The following is a 17,183-nucleotide window of genomic DNA, read 5'->3' as shown; positions in this document are numbered from 1 at the left end:
AAAATAAATAAACTATAAACACGTGAGCTGATTAGAAGCAGGAACAACAAAAAGAACGTTAAAGTAAAAAAGAATAAATGGAATAGCTGTAGCAGCAGCAGCAGCAGACGTAGTAGTGCTGTTAGTAATTTGTTGCTGTTGTTTTTTATTGCTGCTGCTGCATTATTGTTCTTTGGGTTAATAGCACACTTGTCTTGTCCAATAACTTTAGCACATGGTAAAAGATGTTTTATGACTGTATTTAAAAAAAAGTCTAGAGTCAATGTTGTCTCTCCATAAAATAAAAAAACGAAAAACTTTAAAAAGAAGTCTAAAATCATAATAAACTATAAAGTTTAAGAGAATAATTTGCTAGTTTTAAAATTTATGAATTAAGAGAGGCAATGAGTGTGTTTAAAAGTTAGAGAGTGTTAAGATAAGATGTTGTGATGATTTATTTGTAAACGAGTTGCCAGTTAACGGGGAAATGTTTTAGTTGAAAGTGGTAATGTTTTGTGTAAACAATTCACAAGTGTTGCAAACAAACTTAGATATTGTGAATGAACAGTTTAGAGAACCAAGCAATTTTTTCCTCGTTTTTAAACTAAAATGGGAAGAGAATGGAACATAATATTATTATTGGAAAACATTATTGAACTTGTAAACAATTTCCAGTTATTAGGATAGAATAAACACCAACTATTATGAATGAACAGTTCTCGAAACATTCACGATATAAAATATAGCTGGGATACAACATTTATACGATGACATCGTCCAAAGATCTTTGGATCGACAACCGTAGTCTCTATATACAACTCTCTCACTCACAATAATAGAAACCAAGTTTTTTATCACTTTAAACACTTAATTCTCTATCATTCGAGATACCTCGTCATAAAAATTGAAATCTCTTTACCTTTTATGTATCCAGATAAGTTCGAGGATCGAATAAACCGATGTTTAATTTTACTTATTCATTACACATATATAAAAGCTCAATGTTGTAAAAATATAGTGAGAAAGATTGCTTAGTCAGTTTTAAACAAAAACCAGTAGTTATAGATTAGCAAGAAAAGCTGAACCCATTGTAGAACCCACGAGCAAGAATAGATCCCTTAAACGACACTTGAAATTTCCAAATAAAACCAACCAGTTTCTCTGATAATGAGATGAATGGATGGATCAACATACATATATAAAAGCTCAGAGTTTTGAAAAGTTAGAGAGAGATTGCTTAGTTAGTTTTAATCAAAAAAACAGTTGAAAGTTGTTATCGATTTGCAGTAAAAACTAAACCTTCTAGGTAGAAGGGATCAACAGTTGATACTTCTAAATTAAGGCAACCAGATTCTGCGACAATGATATGGATGGATTTGAGATATATTCTGAACAACTTCTTCGAACCTACAAGGAGTAAAGCTTTATAAATCCCTTTAAAAGGATTTGATTTTCTCCTTTAACGTAGGTATCTTGGGCAATAAAGATATATCGACATATCCCAGAAACGCTAATTATGTGTCAACTGGATTAACTTGAAGCTTCAAGAAATAAAGCTTCAAGCTCCAAAACGGTTTTGATCTTTCCCCTTTAATGTGTTTGTCTTGGCCAATTCATCAGCTATACAATTATTATTATCGAAACCCATAATTGATATATCCTAGAATGTAGCATTGTAATCATTCCCTCATATCTCTTGCGAATCTATAACGGGCGCCAAAAGACGATTTTTTCTATTCTTTTTTTAAAGCAGCTTTTTTAGAAATTGAAATATATGTCTCTTTCTCTCATTGAATTAGTTACTGATCCATCATTATATCTCATAAAAACCAAAGTCTCTCGATCTCTTAGTTATAGTAGCAATATACAGTTAAGTTCAGTCAATAACATTTAATCTGCTCTTTGTTCAATCTTGATGCATGTCTTAGGATTCTTTTGAAGAGATCGTTCTCTCCAAATAGATTAGAAAAGATAAACAACAAACAACAAAACCTTGATACGTGTTTATTTTTGTTTAAATGTGCAGGAATCCTTCAAAATTATTTCTATTTCGGCGATAGACTATCGAACACTTGGTTCCAATAACTTATCAGAAGGAATTTGCAATCAAACTTGAACTTTTTAACACCTCTAACTACTCTTAATGACAAATAAAAGATCTTTTTGGAGATTTTGCTTACTTTCAATAAGTCTTTGAAAATAACTTACAATCTGGCATCTCGCGCCTCATTATTACTATGATTTTATGAGTGTTTGTATGTATATTTAGAAAACTGTCAAGTTAACAGCTTTCTTTTAGCCACAGCTAATAAACCAAGCAACTAACAACATTCACTTGTAACCAAGACTTGTTCGAAGCATCTACTTTAAGTTTAAAATAACGCAGAAAAATAATAAAATCAAAAGAAAAACGAAAGATACATTTAAAATTATAAAAAAAGAAAAGAAAAACAACAGTAACAACAATAATAATAAAAATAATAAAAAAAGAAAAACAACTTTATAGAGTGAAACTTTTTTTCTCAGTTGATTTGTTTTCAAAAAAAAAATTAAAAATTATTATAAAAATTAAAAAAATTTAAGTAATGGCTCACATTAAATATTATAAAAAAAGGTTAAAATTTTAAACAATTATCTTTCAAAAATGTTAAATAAATTATTGATTAATAAGTTTTCTTTTCTCTTTCTCATTACAGTTAAAAAAATTGTGTGTGCATTTTATTTATGTTCATCCAAAACTTCGGACGTTACGGTATAAATTAAGGATCTTTAAAACTATCTCCCTATCTACTTTTTTTCACACACCCCCCTCTTAAAACCACAACACACATACACACACAATGGGACGACAACATAGGCATAGATCAAATTGGCTGGCGTTATTTTGTTTAGTGTTAACCCTAAAAGTGAGTATTTTACAAAAAATCTTATTCATATGTTTAGCCGAAAGAAAATAAATATTTAAAAAGTGAAATTTATTTATAATTTAAAATTTTTTTGTATGTAAACAAACAAAAGTAACTGTTTTTAAACATTTTTTTATTTTTATTACTAACCCATTTCATTTGTTTCGAGAAAAAAAAAATATTAAACAAAAATCTAACATTTATTTAAATGCAAATTTATTGAATGTTTTTTTTTTCTCTAACAATACGGTTTATAAGAGAAAGAGTTTAAAGCAGATGGAGAAGAAAAAAAAACTATAAACTATAGTAATTCAAATAAATTCCCTCATTCATTGATGTGTTTGAATTCATACATACATAGATTATGTATCTATTGGATATGCTTTACATACATATATAATATTTATATAGATTTGTTTACATATTTATACACTAAGAAAAATTTTTTTAAAAATTACAGTTCGTACCCAAGTTTAAGTTACACAGATCATGCAAGGAAAAATCAGTACTTTATTTATTTTAACACCAAAAAACACCGCAGTACCCCCAGGACATACATATTAAGTACTTTTTATTTCATAAATTTTTGCTAATTATCCCATATAAGAGTCAATAGATAAGTTCATAGACTAATCAATAGTCAATATATAGTTAATCAAGTCAATAGACAGTCACATCCGATGACTAGTCCACAGACTATCATATAAACTAGTCCGTAGTCCATAGTAGTATAGACTAGTTTATAGTCTAGTACATTGAGAAGTCAACTGAGCAGAACAAATACTAGTCAATAGACTAGTATATAGACTAGTTTATAGACTAATTTATAGTCAGTAGACTAGTCCATAGACTAGCATATTAGCTATTCTATAGTCTAATCCATACTCTAGCTCATATACTAGTCAATAGACTAGTTTATAGACTAGTCAATATATTATTTTATAGACTAGTCAATAGACTACTTTATAGACTAGTCAATAGACTACTTTATAGACTAGTCAATAGACTAGTTTATAGTCTAGTTCATCTAGTTCTAGAAGAGAATTGACCAGACCAAATACTAGTCAATAAACTAATAATCAGACTTGTCCATAAACTAGTCTATAGACTAGTCCATAGACTTTATAGTAGTCTTTGACTTTGAGTAGTCCATATATTAGACTAGTCCATAGTCTTGTCAGAAGTCAATACTCCAGTTCATAGACTAGATAGCACTAGTCCATAGATTAGTTAATAGACCAGTCTATTAACAAGTCACTTGACCAGTCCAAATACTAGTCATCAGACTTGTCCATAAACTTGGCAATACTCTACTTCATTGACTAATCGAAGACTAGTAAAAGCAGCAACAAAAAGGTTTTCCCAAGAGGAATCATAAAAAGAGTTAGTTTTCCGCCCATCTGGTGAGTAACTTAAGTACTTTTGTTATCGGTCCTTATCTTTAAAATGTTTTCCATTTACTATTCTCTTTTTTCTTAATGAAAACTTTAAACTGTATATTCTACTTGATTGAGCAATCAAAGACTGGTAAAGACAATAATATAAAGGGTTTTCTTTCCAAAAGGAATCATACGAAGAGTTAGTTCTCCCCCCTTTGGTGTGTAACTAAAGTACTTTTGTTATCGGTCCTAATCTTTAGAATGTTTTGCATTTACTGTTCGCTTTAATTCTTAATGAAAACTTTAAACTGTCTTTTATAGTCTAGTTCATTGAGAAGTCAATTGAACAGACCAAATACTAGTCAATAAAGTAATCATAACACTTGTCCATAAATTAGCCCATAGACTTTACTACATTGAGTAGTCTCTAGTCTTGTCTATTCAGAAGTCAATACTCCAGTTCATAGACTAGTTAACAGACGAGTTTATAGACTAGTCCATAGATTAGTTAATAGTCCAGTACATTAACAGGTTAATTGACCAGTCCAAATACTAGTCATCAGACTTGTACATAAACTAGTCAATACTCTACTTCATTGAGCAATCAAAGACTGTTATAGGCAGCAATAGGAATCATAAAAAGAATTAGTTCACCCCCATCTGGTGAGTAACTTGAGTACTTCTGTTATCGGTCCTAATCTTTAGAATGTTGCCCATTAACTGTTCACTTTTATTCTTAATGACAATTTTAAAATGCTCTCGGTAAATTCGACGATCGAATAAACTGTCTTTTAATGATGTTTAACGTTATCTCCAATCACAATTTTATGTTTATATTCACCATATATAGAAGCTCAATGTTATGAAAAGCTAGAGAAAGTTCCTAGTTTTTATACAAAAAAGTAAGTTGAAAGAAGTTTTTGATGAAAAACTGAAACCATTGTAGAACCCATGTCATTTAATCCACACTTGATACTTCCAACTTAAACCAACCAGATTCCCTGATAATGGTATGAATGTTTCTAGTTTATATTCTTTTCATAACTATATGGAGATAAGCTCAATTCTTTTCATAAAAGAATCCATAAAACAATTGACTTGTTCTCCCTAATAGTATTAATCTACTCCATTTAATGATACTTTCTTGAACAAACCCATCAGCTATACAGTTATCATGACTAAAGGTCCATATTTGAGATATACTAAAATGTTTCATTATAATCTTCCTTCGGAATGACGGAATAACACTTTTTTCAAAAATTTTCCCGGATTACTGAAGCAAAATCTCCTTATACTATAAAAAACAATATTTTTTTCCTTTCGCAGTGAACTTTTCTTCAAGTGTAACTAACATTTTTATAGACTCGTCTAATAAAACGGCACATATTATACTCGAACAATATTCTTTTTAAAAGTAGACGCACAAAAATAGTTAGAATAAGAAATTAAAATACATTTAGAGAAACATACATAAACAACAAATGAAAATCAGTTTTAAATCAAAAACATACTATTTCTAATGATAATCGGTGAAAAAATAATGATAAACATGAGATGAATTGCGAAGATGAGAAAAATGACTGAAGAAAGAAAAAAAGACTGTTCGACATTCAGCATTGACCGTTACGCATGCATTTGCAACTTCCAACGTATGTTTATTCCAGCACATGTAGTCTAAACGTTGGCATTTACAACCGTTTCAAAGCTGTAGTTGAAATAACAAAAAAATAGAGTGAGTATTGTTGCTGGTCTTGGTTAGCTATGTAAGACTAAAAGTAGTTGGAAAATACATATGTATTGAACATTTGATTTGATTTTTGAATTCACAGTTGACTGCATAATTATTTATTTTTGGAGGAACAATTTTTCAACAGTTTTATAAATAGATATTTTGGAGTTTTTTTAAACATATTCGGGTTATAGTTATCTTTAAGTTAAAAGGCTTTGTCTAGTCTATAAATTTATCTGGAACTTAAGGTTCCAAGTTTCAAAGTCTAAAAAATTACGATTTTTTTTCATTCCTCGAAAAAAGTTAAAGTCTTCCTCAGAACACTTTGAACCTCTGTCAACGAACTTTAACTCCGCAAAGGTTCCAAGTTTCAAAGTCTAAAAAATTACGATTTTTTTCATTCCTCGGAAAAAGTTAAAGTTTTCCTCCGAACACTTTGACGACTTCAATCTTCGTGGTCCATCAATGGTGACCAGAAAGAGAGCTATTTCATGGAGACTAAATAACACCTGCTTTGCTATAAACCCAAATTTCACGAAGGCTTTATATAAAATGTATTGATCTGTGTAGAATACAACTTCGTAATCCATGTCTCTCATGTTTAGGAAGTCAAGAAAATCAAGTATTCTTCCCTACATGAGAGTTATATTTCTCTGAATTTATATTTTAATTAGGGTTCTATAAATCGACTTTCGAATAACCGAACAATCGACTTTTTGTCGAAAAATGTCGAAGTCGACTATTTTGTTCCAAAAAAGTCGATAACTGGACTATCGTCTGTGAAAGAAGTCGAAAAGTCTGAAAGTCGATAAGTCGAAAAGTCGTAAAAAGTCGTAAAAAGTCGTAAAAAGTCGAAAAGTCGGAAAAAGTCGAAAACTCGATAATTGTAGAAAAAGTCAAAAATTGTCGAAATTTTTAAAAAAGTAGAAAAAAATGTCAAAAAATCTAAAATAGTCGTAAAAAAGTCGAAAAGTCGAAAAAAATCGAAAAGTCGGAATAAGTCGAAAATAGTCCAAAAGTCGAAAAGTCGACTATTTATAAAATACTTATAGTCGAAAAGTCTAAAAGTCGACTTTTAATTAAATGAAAAAAGTCGTTTCAACTATAGAACCGTAATTTTAATACAAATTGAATTCTCAGGAAAAATGTTAGAATTTGTCCTAAATTAACCAGAGTTTTAGAAGGGGTGCAAACTAGTGCTGTAATATTCTACTACTTTTGATTACTCAATACTACTCAATACTTTTCGTTTGGGTACTCAATACTTCTCGATACTTTTAACGGTTTTATTTTAAATTAAAAACGAGGAATTTTTCCTTTTTTTTAAGTAAAGTTAGACCAAACATCACACCTCTTTTGAGACATTTTATTTTTTTTAGGTTGCGTCAATAAATATTTGTTACTTTTTAACTATTATTGCAGTTTTTAAATTATTTTTACATTGATTTGATATTGCTAAGAGTTGCATTTCTAATAATGATATGATCTGTATTAGTTGTAGAGCTGTATTTTTTCACATCGTAGCCGTTAAATTTAAATAAGTTAATTCCATATACAAGTCTGAAAGTATTGAGTAACTACTTTTTAGTATTGAGTACCCAAAAAAAATAGAGCAAATACTCGATACCCGCTACTCAATACTTTAACAGCACTAGTGCAGGCAGAAACACTCCAGATTCTAGAACAGCAACTTTGGAACTTGCAATGTTGCCATTACTTCTGTGGGACATTGTTGTGATTCCAAAGTATTTCTATAAAGTTTTCAAGGACTGTTCTAAGGAAGATAGAGAAGCTTGTTCTCTAAATATTCCCTACAACTAGTTCCGAGAATGACAAATTTGAAAAAACTGGTTCCAGAACTATTCCACATAATGATTGTCGACTTCAAAACCTTTCCATAGCACCAGTACCGAAGGCAACAATTTTGATTCGAAATCACAGGACTCAAGACCAAAATAGAAGGAAAACAGGCGTTCTAAAACTAGTTGTGCAACTGATAGATTTGCAGCAATATTTTCTTAATATTTTTTAAATTGCCGACAAAACACTCATGACTTAAAAGCAAAAATTGCATTATTTCCTTTAAAAATGTTAAATATCGTGTTTTTTTGCAGTATTCGCATTAATTTAAGAAAACAATTTCTTTTTTTTTTTTTAATTTCCTACAAATCCATCAAAAAATAGTGAAAACTAAGACATCAAACTCAAACGAAAAAAACACCTACTTCACAAATAATACTGCACCGCAAATGAAGACAAATTTTCAATTTTTGTTTTTTCAAAATTATTGAACCAAATTCTGTAATTAGTTGTTTATTATAACGATCACATGTTGGCAACAAGTTTAGTTTTTAAGCAAATTATAGTTGAAATATTTATTAAAGCTATAACTAGCAGCAATTATTAATGAAAATTTTGCTAAAATTTTACCAATAAAAAAATGCTTGAGGAGGTGTTTGTGTTATTGTTGCAGTTGTTGTTTTAATTCAAGTATGAATTATAGCTTGTTGCAGCTACGGATAGTTTTCATTTTTTTTGTTATACATATAAACTACAAGATACGAATATGCATTTCTTTATAAAATTATTTTATTTTTGTATTTGTAGTTTTTTATTCATTAATCTTAATTTTTTCATACATTTGGCATGCTCTAACAAACAACTCTCTTGTTTTTTGTTGCTATTTTTTGGGTTTTTTCTGTTTTTGTTTTGTAAATTATTATTATTGTTATTATTGTTGTTTAATACTCGTATGAATTTAGCGAAAATGCAGTTATGCTCTGATTTGTACCAGTTTCAACTTTCTTTCATTCACTTTATAATAAATAAATATATCTCAGTTTTTGTTTTCTACTTCAATCTTATGTTTATTTATTTCTTTACGCAGTTTTTCTTCTATCTGCTTATGCACATACATACGATTAAATTATGATATTAAATATTTTGATAAAACTAAAAATGCAATATTGTGTTAATTGTGTTTAAATTATTGTAGAATTTAACACAAGAATATAATTTAATTGAAACTGAAATTTTAAAACAAATTTCTTATAATAAAACAAATTGGATCAAATAATTTTGTAAGAAATAATCTGTAATTCATGGAGATAACCCAATTTTAAAACTACATATTCAGCCATATTCTAGATATTGATTACGTTTCTGCATTCAGTTCCGCAACGATCAAAAAAAAAAAGGATTCCCACAAAAATCGGAATCGTAAGAAAAAGAGAAAAACAATTCCATTTCATTTAAATGTTTTACGAGAGAAGAAGACTCTAGTCTAGAGTCTTGTTTAGGGTCTTGTGTACAGTCTAGTTTAGAGTCTAGTCTATAGCGTAGTTTAGAGTCTAGTCTAAAGTGTAGTCTAGTCTACAGTCCAGTCTAGGATCTAGTCTAGAGTCTACTCTAGAGTCTAGTCTAGAGTATAGTCTAGTGTCTAGTCTAGAATATAGTCTAGTGTCTAGTCTAGAGTATAGTCTAGAGTATAGTCTAGAGTCTAGACTAGAGTCTAGTCTAGAGTCTAGTCTAGAGTCTAGTCTAGAGTCTAGTCTAGAGTCTAGTCTAGAGTCTAGTCTAGAGTCTAGTTTACAGTCTAGTTTACAGTCTAGTTTACAGTCCAGTTTACAGTCTAGTTTACAGTCTAGTTTACAGTCTAGTTTACAGTCTAGTTTACAGTCTAGTTTACAGTCTAGTTTAGAGTCTAGTCTAGAGTCTAGTTTAGAGTCTATTTTAGCCTAGAGTGTAGTCTAGACTAGACTCCAGTCTAGAGTCTATAGTAAAGTCTATACTCCTGTCAATAGTCCAATTAATAGTCCAGTCTATAGTCTAGAATAGTCCAGTCTATAGTCCAGCCCATAGTCTAGTCTGTAGTTCAGTCTACAGTCTAGTCTGTAGTCTAGTCTATAGTCCCGACTATAGTCCAGTCTATAGTCCAGTCCATAGTCTAGTCTATAGACTAGTCTATAGTCTAGTCTATAATCCAGTTCATAGTCTAGTCTATACACTAGTCTATAGTTATTCTACAGTCTACAGTCTAATCTATAGTTTAATCTATAGTCCAGACTATAGACAGTCTATAGTCCAGTCCATAGTCTAGTCTATAGTCTAGCCTATAGTCTAGTCTACAGCCTAGTCTACAATCTAGTCTATAGTCTAGTCTAAAGTCCAGACTATAGTCCAGTCTATAGTCCAGTCCATAGTATAGTCTATAGTCTAGCCTTTAGTTTAGTCTACATTCTAGTCTACAATCTAACCTATAGTCTGGTCTATAGTCCAGTCCATTGTCTAGTCTATAGTTATTCTACAGTCTAGTCTACAGTCTAATCTATAGTCCAGCCTATAGTCCAGACTATAGTCAGTCTATAGTCCAGTCCATAGTTTAGTCTATAGTCTAGCCTATGGTTAAGTCTACTGCCTAGTCTATAGTCTAGTCTAAAGTACAGACTATAGTCTAGTCTATAGACTAGTCTATAGTCTATGCTATAGTTTAGTCTACAGTCTAGTGTACTTTTTAGTCTAGAGTTTAGTCTACAGTATAATCTATAGTCTAGTTTATAGTCTAGCCTGTAGTCTAGTCTATAGTCTAGTCTATAGTCTAGATTGTAGTCCAGTCTGTAGTCCACTGGACTACAATCTAGTTTATAGTTTAGTCTACAGTCTAGTCTACTTTCTAGCCTAGAGTTTAGTCTACAGTATAATCTATAGTCTAGTTTATAGTCTAGTCTATAGTCAAGTCTATAGTGTAGTCTATAGTCTAGATTGTAGTCCAGTCTGTAGTCCACTTTAGAGTCCAGTATATATTCTAGTCCATAGTCCAGTCTATAGTCTAGCATATAGTCTAGTTTATAGTCTAGCCTATAGTTAAGTCTATAGTATAGTCTAAGTCTAGATTGTAGTCTAGTTTATAGCATAGTATATAATCTAGTCCATAGTCTAAAGTCCAGTCTGTAGTCACTTTAGAGTCCAGTCTATAATCTAGTCCATAGTCCAGTCTATAGTCTAGCATATACTCTAGTTTATATTCCAGTCTATAGTCTAGTTTATTATCCAACCTATAGACTAGTTTATAGTCTAGTTTATAGTTTGGTCTATAGTGTAGTGTATTCTTTAGTCCAGTCTAAAATCTATTCTGTAGTCCAGTTTAAAGTTCAGTCTATAATCTAGTCCAAAATCCAGTCTATAATCTAACCTATAGTCTATTTTACAGTCTAACCTATTGTCTAATCCATAGTTTAGTTTATAGTCAAGTCTATGTTAAATTAAAATTATACTAACTACGCGATTTCACAAATCGATTTTGTGTAAAATTATCACACAATCTTGTAATGTTGAAAAAGAAAACAATCAAACCCTAAACAATTAATTTCAATAGTAGACTATAGATAATAGATAATACCTTTTGAGCTTTTTAACAATAATTACAAAATATTTTACATAACCTTTTTCAATACTTAAGAAAACACATTTTTATAAAATTAAATATAATCAAAAAACATGTTTTATGTTTACTTTACTGGTGAATTGCACAATGGCTTGTATGACCTCATCATTGTTTACATATGTATGTTACACACTTATTCACAATAATATTTATAAAATATCAAAGATCTGTAAAAAATATTACTATAACAACAATGTCTGTTAATGTTTAACATTTTAACACAATTATTTTACAAAAAAATGGTTTAAATAGAAAAATCATTATGACGGTTATTACATAATGGCCCAACCAAGCATTAATACAGATTAACAAAGGCACGCTGTCAGATACACAGATTTACCACACATGTATCCACATTCAAAATTAGTTTTTACCTGTAATTTTGAAAATTTCAAAATTTTTACACAAAATTGATGTTTGTTTTGTTCGTTGATGTTTATGAAAAATGTTTTATTTTAATAAATTGTTTATAATGTAGGAAACCTTAATAAACATTTAATTTGGTTTAAAATTTTGTTAAATTACTTAATTTGTTTTTTGTTGTTTTTCTGGTATTTCATAATCAAATGTTACGCTAGTTTAACTTGAATAAAAATCAAAACTTTCTACAAGGTTTTCAGAATAAAATTACACAAAAATTGTCAATTTATGTTTTAACTTAAAACGATGTTAAAACTTTTAACATGGACCTTACCGGACTCTCCCTTACTTATCAGATTTACATGTTATGAGTAATTATTTCCACATATATTCTGATTATTTTCATATTCTGAATAAAAATATTCTATATAATTTAAATAATAATAAATATTTATTTCCCTCTATTCTCCTTTCTTACAGAATGCCTACTGCGAAGGACCACATGTGGATTCAGCATCTCTGCCTTTAGAACACAGATCGGTATATGGACCACCTGCGCCATCGCCAGTATATGGCTCACCACAGACAGCATTAGCGGCAGGACCTAGCAACGATATCTCAGATGAAGCCTGGCCTTTGGCGTCTACGAATGACAGTCCCCAGATCAAACACTTGCAAGTGCAGTGCGAGAAGACCCACATGCGTGTGAATATTGAATTTGATCGTCCCTTCTACGGTATGATCTTCTCGAAGGGCTTCTACAGTGATCCTCATTGTGTGCACTTGAAACCCGGTACCGGTCATTTAAGTGCTACTTTTGAAATATTCCTTAACAGTTGTGGCATGACTAGCTCGGCGAATCATAATGCTGCTGGTTATGGTGCTCCCACACCATCGGGTAGTTATGTCGAGAATACCATTATTATTCAGTACGATCCTTATGTTCAGGAAGTTTGGGATCAAGCTCGTAAATTGCGTTGTACTTGGTATGATTTCTATGAAAAGGCTGTGACTTTCCGTCCCTTCCAAGTCGATATGTTGCATGCAGTAACGGCTAATTTCTTGGGTGATAATCTCCAATGCTGGATGCAAATTCAAGTCGGTAAAGGTCCTTGGGCCTCTGAGGTTTCAGGTATTGTTAAGATTGGTCAAACTATGACCATGGTCTTGGCTATTAAGGATGATGAGAACAAATTCGATATGTTAGTGCGCAACTGTGTGGCTCATGATGGCAAACGTGCTCCTATACAATTGGTAGATCAGAATGGTTGCGTCGTTAGACCAAAGATTATGAGTAAATTCCAAAAGATAAAGAACTTTGGACCTTCTGCTTCTGTGGTTAGCTTTGCCTACTTCCAGGCCTTTAAGTTCCCCGATTCTATGAATGTTCACTTCCAATGTGTAATCCAAGTGTGTCGCTACAATTGTCCAGAACCTAAGTGCGGTCCCAGTCTAGGTGGTGCTGATTATGGTGTTCCTCAAATCGGCGGCAATGCCTTGTCTTCGGAATACGGTCCTCCTGAGGCTTATGAACGTGGAGATTTCGGTTTAGGTGGCATACCACCAGCAGCCTACCCCGATCCCAGACATCCAGCGGCCGACACCACCGGTGCCTATTCTGAAAATCAACCCGATGTTGTTCCCTCACCACAAGCCCAAACTGCTGGTGCCGAATCTGGTCCTTCCAGTTCTCAGTCGCCCGCCCAAAACATCAATGAATTGCACATGCCACCACCCCCACTACCCGGTCAACCTGGTCAATACAACACAGTTAAACGTAAAGATGATATGGAAGGTGGAAACTTAGTTTCTCTAGGTGGCCGTCCTCGTTCCGTAGAGGGTCTTGATGATTTGCGTGGTGTGCGCAGACGTCGTGATACCATCGATATTATGGTTAAGCCTCGTATCTATAAACGTGATGCCCAAGAAATGACTGATGTCAATACGAGTCGCATTATTCAAGTCGTAGCTCCCGGTGATGTTAACTTTGCTCTTAACAGCAATGCCAACAATGAAACCGTGGTCATACAATCGGCTCGCAATGCTGATCCCGAAACGATTTGTATGTCTGTGCCCAGTTTCGTAGGTGGTCTTGTTATGCTTTTACTTGTTTTGGCTGTTGCCTCCCTAGTCGCCGCCTTCTTATTCGTACGCGTACGGCATTTCGATCGTAAAGGAGCTCCCATGGGTTATCATAACTAATAGTCCTCATAGTTAGTTGTGTTAACGCCTCAAACTCCTTTTCACATCTCAAGCCTCACTTCACCAATAAACAGTATCGATACCAATAACGAAAACGAAACGAAAGACGTTTTCTACGTTGCACATTTATCCAAATCTGTGTTTTTTCATACGTTTAACATTAATTAATTTATTTATTTATTAGCATCCACCACCCTACTCCACCTTCCGCCTTTACGTTGTTATACATTTCATTTCCGTTTAACAATCTATTTAAATCCATTTTACCTCTAATTAATAAAACCACTTAAGTAAAATCCTTTTTGTCAACTTTAAATTCATGTAAAAGGATTTCTTTGATTATTTATGTATGTTTGTAATTTATTTATTATTTAATTTATTATTATTTTTGTATTATTTATTTCCGTTCTGATTTTTTTTTTATTTATTTAAGTAAGTTTCGAAAATTTTAACGAATAAAACAAATAAAAAAACGAAATTATATAAAAATATATAAAAAAATGTGTTTTAATTAAATATAACGATTTAAAATCAATTGGTTTTGAATATCAAATGTAGAAAAACGACACATTTAGAACTCAACATAACAATTTGAAAATAATAAAACAATGTTGTGAAGGTCTAACGAAATAAAGATATATTCTATAAAAATTTGTTTACAAAATTTACCTTGAATAATGATTCAATTGTATATCTAGCCAAAAGTTTATTCATCTATTCAATTGTATTTATAAATTTACTAGCTATACCCAGTGTGCTTCGCTACCATAAAAGCAAAAAACCCACTTACACATGGGAGATGCCACTCAAATTATTGCAAGTTCGCCAATTTTTCCGAACGCAAATAAGGATTTTAATGTAAGCTATGAAAAATTTATATAATATTGTATTGTATTTAATTCATATGGGAGGGGCCAATGCCCCCATTGAAAGTCCGCCCATTTTTCTCTAAATGTTCACATGAATGACAAAGTTCTCCATGTAAAATTTGAAGATTCTAGCTTCTACAGATATACAATTTTTTTTATATATACAAATTTTTCTATATAATTCATATGGGGGTTCCAAGCCACCCCCTGATGAAAGTCCGCTTTTCCCCCAAAATGTTCAGATGAATATAAAAGTCCTTTTTGCAAAATTTTAGGAATCTAGTTCTATTAGTTTCTTAGATAAAATATTTTGTTGTATTTAATTCGTATAGGAGGTACCGGCCCCCCATAGGTAGTCCGTTTATTACCCAAAATATTTACATGGATGCTAAAGTTCTTCGTGCAAAATTTGAAGCTTTTAACTCTAACAGTTTCCAAAATAAACTAATTTGTGTATTTAATTAATATGGGAGGTGATACGCACCCCTGCTGCTAGTCCGCCCACTTTTTATCCTAACTAATCATATTGAGACTTATGTGGCTCCGACCAAATTTGAGGGCTCTAACTGTTACATTTTCCGAGATATACTGATTTAATATTTTCTTAATATGGAAGGTGCAACGCCCACTATAGTTATTCCGCCCATTTTGTCCAAAAATATTCTTATGGATGTCAAAGTTGTCGTGCAAAATTTGAGGCCTCTAATTGTACCAGTTTCCAGGATATAAGACTTTTAATAGTTATTTAATAAGTAGGCGTGGCACCTCGCCTACTTGAAATTTTAAAATAAAAAGTAGCCTATAGTTCCTTCCAGATATACAGGAAGGTACTGTTAAAATTTCAAGAAAATCGGTCCAGCCGATTAACACATTAAACACACATTCATTTTTATATATATAGATTTAACCAATATCTTATTTTGTATGGAAAGTACAAAATTGTAAATAAGTAGGGTGTTCCGATCACATTTTTTCCCCGTTACCTGAATAACCAAGATAATATCCTGATAAAACTTAGAATGTCGCCTAAGTTACACCTTGCTATATCTGCCAGTTCATCGTGGAATCTTTTACCCAGCCATTTCAGTCTCAGGCTATGTATTTTAGGACAGTTTTATAAAATATGCCCTACTGTTTCCAGTTCTTCTTCGTCTTCACACAACCTGCAAAAATCCTGTGTTACCAATCCTTTTAGGTCTATAAAGGCTGCTATTTCGCAGTGACCAGTTATTATTCCTACTAAAGTCCTTATACTCTTCCTTGTATAACCTGACTAACCTTTCCAGGTCCCCTTTGCTAGCTGCCTGACTTGTAATCGTGTCTTCCGACCCCCTAGTGTCTTAATAATATCCACCGCTTTCCATATTGCTAAAATCTCCGACTGAAAGACGCTACATTCATCTGAAAGTCTATAAGACACTTTTATGTTACCATCAAGCAGATAAACTCCTGCCCCTATGGCAGATTCCATCGTGAATCCATCAGTAAAGACGACACACCCCTTAAAGGTGTCTGTCAAATGATCAGAAATACCCTCCGTACTTCCTTCAATTCCTGTTAGACCTACCTCGTGCAGCATTCTTGTGTGGCCTACTCGCTTTGGTCTTGCTAAAGTTGATTTAAACAGTCTGAATAAGTTCCTAGCCGCTACACTCTCAACATATTTCTCAATGGTGAGCAGATTCAGAATAATATCCAATGCTGCTTACGTCATCCGTTTACCGACAGCCAGGAGGCAATTAGGGCGATATCAGGTGATAGAATTAAATTGTATTGGATTGTAAGAAAGCTTTATCTGAATACTCTTCCAGAGGTAAGGTTTACATCATATGGGTACCAGCCCCCTCGGGAGTAGTCGGTAACGAAAGGGCGAATGGCTTTAAAGGGAAGGGACCTGGAGACAGTTAACCTGACAAACGCAAAACCATTCGACGCAACAAAAGCTGAACTAAAAATATGGGCAAGAGAATCCCATAAGGCCTCTTGGAATAATGACACGGTGGGTATAACCACAAAGATCCTATGGATGACCCTGATGAGAGCAAGACGAGAAATCTGCTCAAAATGAGCAAGTCTGAAGTTAGTATGATGGTACGTATTCTGAGTGGACACACAGGATTTCGAGCACATCTACGCAAACTTGGACGTGCGGATTCAGACGAATGTAGAGCATGTGGAGAGGACAGTGAAACTCTGGAGCACTTTCTTTGCCACTGTCAGGCATTCGTCGAAGTTAGATCCAAGTATTTTGGAAGTGATGTTATTCCGGAAATAACATTCCTGACTAACACTGATTGGAAGATTCTTAGGAATTAC

The 17,183-nt window shown here is 32.4% G+C and overlaps 1 protein-coding gene across 1 annotated transcript; it reads left to right on the top strand.

Annotated features, from left to right (window-relative positions):
- The first annotated feature begins 2,326 nt into the window (after nucleotides 1-2,326).
- Nucleotides 2,327-14,490, top strand: LOC119609421. Its single transcript, XM_037964182.1, has 3 exons — nucleotides 2,327-2,593; nucleotides 2,676-2,885; nucleotides 12,277-14,490. The coding sequence occupies exons 2-3, from the start codon at nucleotides 2,820-2,822 to the stop codon at nucleotides 13,996-13,998; spliced, it is 1,788 nt and encodes a 595-aa protein (XP_037820110.1). The 5' UTR covers nucleotides 2,327-2,593; nucleotides 2,676-2,819; the 3' UTR covers nucleotides 13,999-14,490.
- The last annotated feature ends 2,693 nt before the right edge of the window (nucleotides 14,491-17,183 follow it).

This window comes from Lucilia sericata, unplaced genomic scaffold (genome assembly GCF_015586225.1).
Source record: "Lucilia sericata isolate MDLA Ls3-8-SP2 unplaced genomic scaffold, ASM1558622v1 Contig000978F_arrow, whole genome shotgun sequence".
Classification (NCBI taxonomy): Eukaryota; Metazoa; Arthropoda; class Insecta; order Diptera; family Calliphoridae; genus Lucilia; species Lucilia sericata.
The sequence above is the reverse complement of the archived record's forward strand: the minus strand, read 5'-3'. Positions and strand labels throughout refer to the sequence as shown.

Bases quoted from the DNA above. Each gene is read 5' to 3' on its own strand.
- LOC119609421 (XM_037964182.1), top strand. From the start codon at position 2,820: ATGGGACGACAACATAGGCATAGATCAAATTGGCTGGCGTTATTTTGT. The intron at 2,886-12,276 runs GTGAGTATTTTA...CCTTTCTTACAG, and splicing joins GTTTAGTGTTAACCCTAAAA to AATGCCTACTGCGAAGGACC.